At 50.8% G+C, this 11,284-nt stretch overlaps 1 protein-coding gene across 1 annotated transcript in view; it reads right to left on the reverse strand.

The window, feature by feature from the left end:
* Window positions 1-11,284, reverse strand: part of EXOC4 (exocyst complex component 4) — a 767,286-nt gene that overhangs the window by 58,373 nt on the left and 697,629 nt on the right. Inside the window, exon 14 of the mRNA XM_045288923.1 lies at window positions 10,361-10,520. Coding sequence (XP_045144858.1) covers window positions 10,361-10,520 — 160 coding nt within the window. The remainder of the gene's footprint in view (window positions 1-10,360; window positions 10,521-11,284) is intronic.

Consider the following 11,284-nt stretch of genomic DNA (forward strand, 5'->3'; position numbering starts at 1 on the left):
AGACATCCCCGTGTGTCAGCCTCGACGCTCCCTCCTCCGTTACCCTCACGACTCCATCATTCCCCGAACCCTGCCGAAATCAGCTCCTTGGTACTTCTCGAATCTGTCTGCTCTTCCCCATCCCCACCAGCCCAGGCCTAGCTCAGGCCCGCCACCTCTCTTCTTCAGGCAAGTACCTGCCAACGGGCAAGAACCCCAGCTGCGTCTCCTTCAACTCTAATCCCTGCAAGGCTGTGGACACAATCTACTTAGAGCACAAATGTGACCTTTTGCTCCGGTGCTGAAGATCCTTCAGTTGCCTACGGGACAGTGTCTCAGCACCCTGACTTTCTTATGCCACAAATATCTGTTAAGGGCACCGCCAGGCTCTGGGGCTATCAAAAGACTTCTTCCCTCGGGGACAGACCAAGGAACAGAGAAGCAGGTAAAAAAATGCATCAGGTGGTGAGCTGTGTAATGAGAAAATAAATCCGGGTAAGGAGAGCAGGGTGTGCTGGTCAGGGAGGGCCGTGGGCTTTCAAGTTTGGGGGAAAGGGGTATCAGTGTGGATCCCTCTCTCCCCACAAGCTTCTTACGTGTCCCTTCAGTCTCTCCTCACCCGTCACCCTGAGGTGCCTTATCTGTTGGAAGTGGCTCTCTCCCCGCCTTGGAGAACTTCACTTATGATTAACACGAGGCCATTACCTGGTCTTCCAAGTCTTCGTTGCGATCCCATCTCCTGCCTGGGGTAGGGCAATTCACCACAGGCAGGCATTTCCTTTACAATGGTCCAACCAGGAACGTAAGTCTACAACGTGGGCTGTCCATGTGGGCTGCCCATTTCTACGAAACACTACTTCGCACTTTTGAAACTTTAAAGCTTAATCTCTCTTTTGGAAAGACAAATGCGAGCCATACGATTCATAGACAATTCACCCATTTAAAGTATAAAGTGCATTTGGGGGTATAGTCACAGTGTTATGAAATCACCACTACCATCTAATTCCTGAACAGTGTGGTGCCCTTTTAAAGAACAGAACAGGAGCCCTGGGCATGTAGTGGTTACGCGCTGGGCAGCCATCGGCATGGTCAGCAGTTGGAAGCTTCCAGGAGCTCCGCAGGAGAAAGACTGGGCTTTCTATTCCCGTAAACAGTTAGTGTCGGAAATCCACAGGGGGTGGCTACACGTCAGCATTGACTCGATGGCAGTGAGTTTGTTTTTAAAGAAAGGAATCCTCTATGACGTGTTGGCAGTCAATGTCCATTCTCCCACCCATCCACTTTCTGTCTATGGGGGTTTGCCAGTTCTGAAAATCTCACATGAGTGCAATCTTACAATATGTGTTCTTTGGTGCCTGACTTCTTATTCTTACACTTAAAGTTTGCAATGTCTACTCATATATCAGTACTTCCTTCCTGTAGCCATTATATAGAGCAGCGGTTCTCAACCTGTGGGTCGAATGACCCTTTCACAGGGGTCGCCCGATTCATCACAGTAGCAAAATGACAGTGATGAAGTAGCAATGAAAATAATTTTATGGTTGGGGGGTCACCACAACATGAGGAACTGTATTAAAAGGTCGAGGCATTAGGGAGGTTGCGAACCACTGATATAGAGGTTTTACCATATATTATTTATCCATAACTTGATGGCCATTTGCGTTGTTTCTAGCTTGGGGTTCGCCTTGCTACAAGGAACATTTCGACCTAAGTGTTTGTGGGAATGCAAGCTTTCATTTCCCTGGGCGTGGACCTAGGAGTGGGACCGCAAGGTCACTTGGCAACTCTGAAAAGAGGCCTGCTTGTGCACGGATGCGGTGCTGGGCTCTAGGAGGGCGGAGGGAGCTGGCGTTCTGGCCCTTTCCAGGGGACAGCCGGTTGGCATGGACTCCAAGGCTCAGCGACTGCCTTTCAAACTTCCGGCAGAGCTGCCTGTTCTCCAGAGCACACATCCAGTTTCTGCTCCCACCAGCAAGTGCTGGGGCGCCAGTCTTCCACATCTTCTCCCACCCGGGCATGTCCTTTGTTTTGTTCCCATGCTGGCCCTGCTGATGGGTACGGAGTGGCGCTTCCTGGTGCTTTTGCTCTGCGCTCTCGCATGACATGATTTGCAGCGTCTTTTCATGACCCTCTGGGCCATGTGTAGCTCTACTTTGCACAATTGCCTGTTCAAATACCAGGCTTATTATTATATACACCCACCCCCCTTAATTAAGAGACTTTATCTTTAGAATAGTTTGGGATTTCCAGAAAAATCGAGCTGAGAGTTCCCAGACGCCCTCTATACCCAGTCTATCCTTCACCTCTTGCATGTGTAGGGCATGTTTGTTACAGCTCTTGAGCGAAGCGTTCATCCATTATTATCAACTACAGTCCATCCGGGACGCAACAGGCCTTCCTTTTTCACCGAGTGACAGCTTTCTGGGGCTCCCCGAGGGCACCGCAAGACACGGTGCTCATCAGGACCCTCGGGCTCTTCTGCTGGGACAGTTTCTCAGGCGTCCCTGGTTTCTGGAGTCAGCGGCAGCCTTCGGAGTACTGGCCAAGTGTCTTCTGGGATGTCCCTCTACTGGAATGAGTCTGAGGTTTTCCCCGTGATTCGGGCCGGGGTTAGGGGTCTTGGGGAGGAAGGTCCCAGATGTACAGGATGGTGCTCATCACATCTGTGTCAATGTTGAAAAGCATGCCGGCACGCTTTGTGACCGAGGATGCTTAACCTGAACCCCGGGCTGAAGTCAGATTTCTGCCGGATTTCTCCACCATCAAGCTGCTCAGCCACGCCCACCCCCCTACTTTTCACACAGTCCTCCTCGGAAGGGAGGCCCTGCCCACAGATGACGCATGAGAAGGCGCAGGCCACGCGCTCGCTCCTTGAGGGATGATGCTCTCCGCTCTCCCGCCTGAGGACGGGATCTCTGCAGAACGTACCTGGAACTCCTCTGCACGGGAGACGTGGCTCCTCCCCAGTCCTTAACTGAGCCCGCCATTCCTTTCTATCAGTATGGGCGCATGGATACCTATTTTATACTTTGGGGTCCCACCCACTACAGCTTGATTTTGTTGTCCCAGCTGCTTCTGATTGAGTCGTTGGGAGCTCTTTCAGTTGCGGGTATGCCCACCCCAGTGACATACCTCTAACAGATGTACATGCGTGTGTGTTAGAACTTTCTATTTGGGGGTGACTTACACAGGTTCATCTTACACAGTCCCTGTTCTGAGAATCGGCCGTCTCTCCGCGGGGCTTCTAGCTCCTCTTCTGGAAACCGAGACCTGAGCGCTCGGTGTGCTCACTGCGCCTGCGGCGTCTTTGTCTACTTCTAAGAGGCCATCTGTCCTTCCGACCTTCTGGAGACCAGTCCCTTGGCAGAGATATGATTTGCATATTATTTTCCAGCATTCTGTGGGCTGTCTTTTCCCATTCGGGATTTGGCCTCTTCTTTTGATGTAAACCCTTAGACTGTGAACCCTGACTTGGAAGAGAACACTCCTGGTCTCCATCGGTGAGGGGAGCCTATTTCATTATAGATCCAAGTTTTCCCTTAGGGTGCCTCCTCTGCTGGCGGGAACTTTCTGTTGACGTCTCTGGAGCAGGGCGGCAGGGGGTGGGGTGGGGTGGGGCGTCCTGGGTATGGTTATAATTGAGACTACAGGGCGATCTGCTTCAAAGCTGATCCGGGGAAGCTAGGGTAAGGCGGGATGGGGAACCTAGGAGCACAGGGTGCTTGTTGTGACAATAAAACCACTCCATTCGCATCCTTCCAGAGTGGTCTCCATTGAGTTCAGTCACTGGAAACGCTTGGCAAGGCCCCGTATTGGGAAGAGCGGGGCATCCCTTACGTAGTGGCCATTCAATGAGGAGAGAGAGCCTGACCATGTGATCTTTGGCACAGCACACAAAAGACACTCTACTCAAACAGATCCATACTCCTGTGTGCCCTGAACTCATGAGACCCTGCTGTGGAGGAAAGCACCAAGAAGTCATTTCCAAATACACACACTCGGCGTTTATTTGTCCCTAATTTGGGCAAATGGTGTAGGAAAGGATAAGAGGAGCACACATCAAAGCAGTCGGACCTCTGGCCCAACCCACCAGTGGTGGCTGCTTTGTCCTGAGCTCACCGGACCCACCAGCAGCACTGGCCATGGAACTCGTCCTTCACCTGACCTGCAGGGCATGGTGGTCGTCCTCCTCCCCTGGCTGCTCCTTTGCTGGTTCTTCCTCAACACCGCGACGCCTCAGCAGCGGAGTCGCCCGAGGCCCAGTCTCTGGGCAGCTTCTCTTCTTCTCTTTGGCGGTGATCTCATTTCTCACTGGCTCATGATTCCAAATGCCATCCATATGATGACGACTGCCAAACTCCCCTCTTCAGCCTGGACCCTGAGCCTGAAACTGAGACTTGTAAATCCAGCTATCTACACCTGTGTCAGCCTGGCATCTCAGAGGTGACATTCCTAAACCCAGCTCTTGATAACTGTGGTAGTCTCGTGATCTGCCGTCAACTTGGGACTATTAAGAGTGAAGGGGTGAGCTGATACCAAGGGCTCAAGTAGAAAACAAATGTTTTGAGAATGGTCATGGCAACAAATGTCCACATGTGCTTGACACAATGGATGCATGTATGGATTGTGTTAAGGGTTAGTTGTATGAGCCCCCAATAAAATGATTACAAAAATAAATAAATAAAGAGTGAAGGGGTGGAGTTTAGTCTGTCAATCAGGTTGCACCTTGATGACCTCATTTGGAGGCATTTCGGCGTTAAATAGCTCGCTGGAGTCCAGACACACTCTCTCTGCTTTTTCCTTCTGTTGAAGAGGCACATGGAGCTACAGTGATGAAACCAGCGCCCTGGAGCTGGAGGAGCCACGTGGAGACTCACGCCAGTGCTGAGATGCTTCCACTGCCACTGGATCCACAAGACTTTCCACCCACTGGCCTGTGATCTTCCATTGCATGTGTTGCATGAGTTTGAAGAGGAATTCACAGACCGTTTTCAGACACATAGGCTAATATCGTACTTATGGGTTTGATCTGGACTGGGCTGGGATGTTTTCTTAATATACAGTAACTCTTGGGTAGAAAGCTCTCTCTTACACACACGTGAGTGCCTTTGAATTTGTTTCTCTAGTCAACCCAGACTAACACAATATCCCCACCGCAACGGGCTTCTCTACCTCCACGCCAACCTGCCTCTCCTGAGGCCTGGCTCCTTTTTGTGTCGGTGAATGAAGAGGTCCGCCCCTGAGTGACTTAGATCAACAACCCCGTGTCATTGCCGCTTCCTCTCTCTATTTCACAACTCACTTCCAACCCCGCAGAAAGACCTGCCAGCCCCTACCTAGGAACTATGCCCTGATCCGATGGCCTGTTTTCTCCAGTGCTGCCATGGTGGCTTGAATCGCACTCTCTGTAACCTAGATGACAGCAATTGTTTTCTAACGGAGCTCTATGGGTCTGCCCTTGCCTGCCACCTCCCTCCGCTCTGTCAGAGTGGCTCTAATGTGTCAGAGGTCAGATGATGATGTGCTTCTGTTAGAAACACTCCAATAGCTCCCTACTTCACTCAAAGTACGAGCCAATGTCACTGCAACAGCCTTCCGGATCTCCACCCTTCGTATCGACCTCTCCCACCCTCTTCTCCTTGCCCGTGGCTTTGGCCACACTGGCCTTATTGCTGTCTTCAGATGCCAAGCAGCCCCTTCCTTCTGGGCCCTGGCCCACAGATCCCCCCTTTTGGGATGCTCTTCCTCTAGATAGCCACGTGGCTTGCTCCCACTCTCCCCTCAGGCTCTCCCTCAAAATGCTACCATCTCACGAAGGGGTCTCATGAGCACACTATCCCCCACGGCAGCCGGCACTCCCAGGTCTCCTTCCCACACTCCCTTTCCCGTAGCATACATCACCACCATCGAGAACATACTCGCTGTTGGCTGACTGAGTGAAGGAAAGGTGCAGACACCTGGGTGTGGCCAGAGCATTCCACCCCCCCCCACTGCTGGGTTCCCAGCTTTGCTTTTCATTTCTTTTTGGTTTGAAGATGGGGGGATACCAGTCTGAAGAAAACCTAACCTCCCCCACTCCCCAAACCAAACCAAACCAAAATAAATCAAGGTAAGAGGAAACCTTGAAGGAGGGACGAAGAGGTCAAGCCAACAGGAGAGAAACAGGTACACCAGGGAAATGGTGTGTGTGTGTATTTGGGATCACCTCAGGGCTATTCTTACTGACTAAAAGCTTCGCCTAAATTCTAAAGGTTTTCGGGTAAGGCCTGGGCATGTCAGTGACCATGCTGACAGCTCCATCACTAACCTCGCCATCACATGGCAGCTCAGGTTAAGCTGAGCATAAAGGCCTTTCACTTCCCAGTTAGCCTGCAGGGATCTCCCTCGACGACAGAGGATCTTTTGGCGTTTGGAACTCAACGGTGGAGTCAAAGGGTCAGCCCCATGGAAGAACGGAGCTGCTCCTGATCACAGAGGGCAGTGCCTCCCGCAACACTGGGAGCATCCAGGGGCCTTTGCCCACCATGATTCATCATCCCCTTCAAGTTCAGTTGCAGGGAAGGTGTCCACACCACGAGAGAGAGGACGTACCAGCACCGTGAACAGGAAGGCCACCGCCAGTGGGATCCCTCTGCAGCCCTGGCTCCTGATTGTGGAAGGAGCACCATGTGTTCCACTGGCCAGGATGGTGCGGACCTCAAAACCTCCCGGGTGGCTCCTTGCAACCTCTCTTTCTGGCCCTCTTCCGGTGCATGGCAACTGGTGATTAATGACTGTGCTGGGAGATCACATTCCTATCGAGAGTTGCCGGAAATACAGATGCTGTCCATGCTTGATTAGACACTGCTTAAGAACTGCTGAGGCAAACTGCTAGAGTCTATGATTTCTGGCTATTTTGGTATTGCTGTTATATTTATTTTACATCGCTTCAAATTTCGGTAGAACTGATGAGGCCCATTACGCAAAACCTGGACTAGCAAAGAAGGAGGAATGATTTTTTTTCCCAAAAGGGCTACAAATGTCTATGAATGTGCGTGTGTATGGGAGTAAGAGAAAATGAGAATGGGCCCGCGCCCACCCACACAAATGAGTCGTAGGGACCCACTGCTCTTATTTACAGTGCTCTGTCCCCTGTCAGAATCAAGAGAGACAAGCTGTGCTTAGTATGTCTGGAGGAAAATAGACCCATGCCAGCTTCTGGGAGCCTTGTGGCCATTAAAGACAATCCCCATTTTGTCATGAGCCAGCTCTTCACAGACACCAAGAAAGGCCTTGATCTGATGCCTCTCCATTCACTCTACACATCGTGAGCATGTGCTTTGGGTGGGTGTTCAACCAGCCATGGAGCAAACAGACAGTCTTAGCCTCTTGGCGCTTATGGTCATGTCAGGGAGGTCTAAACCAGGAGCAAGACGGAAAAAATCACACTCACTGTCATCGAGTCGATGATGACTCACAGCGACCCTCTAGGGAAGGACAGAACTGCCCCTGTGGGTCTCCCAGACTGTCACTCTTCAAAGGAAGAGAATGACTCGTTTTTTTTGCCATGGCGCGGCTGCTGGTTTCAAACTGCTGACGCTGTGGGGAGCATTCCAACACGTAGCCCCCTGCACTACAACGAGAAGGCAGAAAAACAGAGTCATTGTGGCAGGGCCGCTCGCAGGCCACGTTTCCCCTCAGACCACTTCCTGAGACACGATTCCCAAGTATTAAGAATGGCTGGATGACCGGCTTCTATTAAGACCACAGCCACGCAAAGCCTGGGGAGCAGTTCTGCTCTCCACCACCTGGGGTCACCAGACTTGGGACAAGATTCATCGGTCCAGCAGTGAGAGGCAGGGCTCGGTTGCCATCCGATCGCTGGCTGAAGCAATGCATCCCTGGGACTGATGCCCATCTCACTGCTGCTTGCCTGGCATCCGGTCCATCGCGTGCCGGCTCCTCCTCTCCCGCTCCAGGTCCCAGCCCGTCTGCCAAAGACTCTGTTAATTTATTTATTTCAGGAGGAAAAAAAATCGCTTCAAAAAAGGATGATTGGATTTAGGAATTATGTCCCTTGGAGAATTAGTAATGGTTTTCTGTATCCCTCGGGCATCCTGGTTCTGAACTTCCCCTCATCAATGTTATTATGAACAGACTAATTCAATAATGAGATCATTCCCCAGAAGAGCAACCAAATAAAGGCAGCATGCGGTTACACCTGGTTTCCCTAATCGCGGCAGAGAAGGCTTTCCACCAAATTCAGATGAAAACGGGGAGTTTCTTCAACACACACACTCCCACGGGAGGACAAGAAAGACAGGGAAGGCGAGAGGGACAGAAAGGCAGAGAATAAAGCAGATGGATTCGGCCGAGACACAGAGAGGGCCATAGGATTAAAAAAAAAATTCTAGTATGTGTCTTAAAACTGCCCAAGTTGTGAAATATCTCATTGTTCCCTTAAATGTCTCAAGAATGATTTAAAAATAATTCTTCTGAACTTCTCAGGTAGTTAGAGAGAAGTAGTAAGTGGCAGGTAGGAACATTCTAGACTATTAAAAACTCACAGTGTTCTAGTCATAAAGGCTTCTGGGAAACCAAGGAGCAACCCAGCCTAGCAGCCCCACAGCTGTTGCCAACTGCCCGAGGGCTCAGTGAAGCCCCAACACGCTGGTGATGCCAGGAAGGCATGGGGAGACCACGAATGAACCAAATGGACTCTCTAATGTGAATACCTGCCTTCAGAGAGACAAGATGGGAACCGAAATCGGCAACGGTACAAAAGAGAAGGTGTCGGTGCTACTTCAAAGAAGACCCTTCACTTAGCTGAAGGGAGAGTGTGGGCAGAGGTGAAGAAACGCATCCTTGCAAGAGGAGGGACAAGAACAGCAAGCGGTGAGTTCCGCAGGCACGCGAAGACTGATAAGGAAGACCGAGGATCATGGATGCATTTGCATCCTGGCGAGGAAGACTGCAGGCTGCACACACTGCCGACAGAACAAACCCATCTGATTTGGAAGAAGTCCAGCCAGAATGCTCCTTAGGGAAAGAGGGCGAGACTCTGTCTCACACACTTTGGCTATGTCAGCAGGAAGAGTCTGGTCCCTGGAGAAAGACATCAGTCTTGGTAAAGTCGGAGGGCAGCGAAAAAGTACAAGGCCCTCAAGGCGACGGGCTGACACGGTGGCTGTGCCCATGGATTCGGACGTAGCAACAATCACGAGGGTGGCACAGGACCGGGCAGTGTTTCGTTCCAGTGTCCAGAGGGTGGCTAAGAGGTTGAACTAACTTGGTGGCACCTGACAACAACAGGCCAGAAGAGCGGAAGAAAGAGGTTCGTGTGAAACTATACTCGAGACAATGGCATTCACAGCGAGAGAGCCAGTGGAAGCAACCCAATGTCCCCAGTCTGCAGGCAATGAAATAAAGTCTGGTTTGATTCTGCCATGGACTGCTCTTCCAGCATTAAAAACAATGTTGTCAAACAAATAGATAAATAAGGTTGCCAAGGAACAGTAATGAACTTGGGGGACGTGATGTCTTCACAGAGTATTCCTGGTGTGGTGAAAGACAGCTTAGTTAATGTAAAACTATATCAATATGGAGTGGTAAGGAGGGCGAGACTTTGTCTCAAGGATTTGGGACATGTAATCGGGAGAGACCGGTCCCTGGAGAAGGGTCTCATGCTGGATAAAGTGGAGGGGCAGAGAAAAAGGAAGACCATTCTCGAGATGGATGGACACAGGGGCTAGGACAACGGGCTCGAACATAACAACAGTTTGTGAGGCTGCTGCAGGGCCATGCCCCGCTCTCTCTGCATCCAGTGCACACAGAATGGCTGAGTTGCAATGATGCAATAACACTTAACAAACCCTATCCGTAGAGCTCCAATTCTGCAGTAGAAGATGTCAAATGCATGCATTCTGTGTGAACACACACACACACACACACACACACACACACACACACACACACGGCCATGAGAAAGGATACCATATATCACAGTGGCTAGTCTTAGATTTAGTTTACGAGTAATGTTTACATTCTTCATCTCTGTATCATATTTCATACGTTTTAGGCCATGTGCATAGATTGTTTTTGTCATCAGTGAAAAGTGATCGTATAGCACGCAGAACATAGGTTAAACGAGAGGACAATCCACATACCTAAGGAAGGAATGCCAAGCATCCAATACAGACTCTCATAGACTTACCTTCTCTGCGACCAAGGAACACCTATCTGTTAACAACCTAATTAAAAACATATTTTACACCTATAAATGCAATATCCTTGCTGAAAAACCAAAACCTTTTTTAAGGACCAAGGATGTCCTATACAGGACTGCACAGCCCATAAAAGCTTGACTCTGAGACCGGAAACTGGGCCCGGCCTTCCCTCCTACCTTGCAAAGTCCAGGTCGGCCTCCCGGGACATGGTGATGTTGGTCAAGTTCTGCTGAAGGACGAAAATGTTCCTGCACATCTTCTTGATGCCAGACTCACTGATGCGCCGGAAGTACTGGGCCCCATTGATGAGGATGCAGGAGATCAGGTGTCCCAGCCCTGAGGGTGGCGGGGAGAGAGAAGAGGGTGATTGAAGGTCGCCCTGCCAGTCCCCCAGAAGGTCAGAGGATTGAGGACAACACAGCTCAGGTGGCTGCACCAGCCGGCTGCACAGTCATCGCCAGCAGTTACAAATGGGAGACTTCCCGCTGACAACAAAGCCTAGTCGGTGCAGAGCGCCCTGCCACGCACACCACAACGGGAGGGGCCGCGCCCGCAGAGCAGGCCTCGAAGCCTTAAACTGGACAGTTTATGGGGATCCCTGCTTCCTTCTGTGTGGGTGCAGAAGAGAACACGTGTCAGGACAAGGATCTGGTTGGCCTTCACCTTCCTCTCAGGAAAGATCGAGGGAGGGGGTGCCCTTTTGACTTTAAAGCCGATTGGGAACCCAATTAAGTAAAGATTCAACAGCCAGATCCAGGGCCATTGGCAAGAATGCAAATAGACTTCAACATCAGACATGGAGTCTGTTTGTAACAGTGGGGAGAGAATGCAGTCCGAAGCAAAGGGCCAAGGAGAGGTGATGGTGTCCAGACTGTTGGAGATCCCATGAAGACACTGGTGTATCTCTAAGGTCGCATCAAAGAACTCAAGCACACTGTCTTAGCGTCAACACTGACCCATAGCCACCCTATCGGACAGGGTAGAACTGCCCCTATGGATTTCCCAGATGGTAACTGAGTTAGTTAATTGTGCCAGCCTGGCCGATAATCACATGTGGTGCTGGTTGAAAGGCGGAGGGATAAATGGGTGGTGAAGCCTCG

The sequence above is a fragment of the Echinops telfairi genome, unplaced genomic scaffold (genome assembly GCF_000313985.2).
Source record: "Echinops telfairi isolate 266 unplaced genomic scaffold, ASM31398v2 ScPeMD7_23;HRSCAF=83, whole genome shotgun sequence".
In the NCBI taxonomy this organism is placed as follows: Eukaryota; Metazoa; Chordata; class Mammalia; order Afrosoricida; family Tenrecidae; genus Echinops; species Echinops telfairi.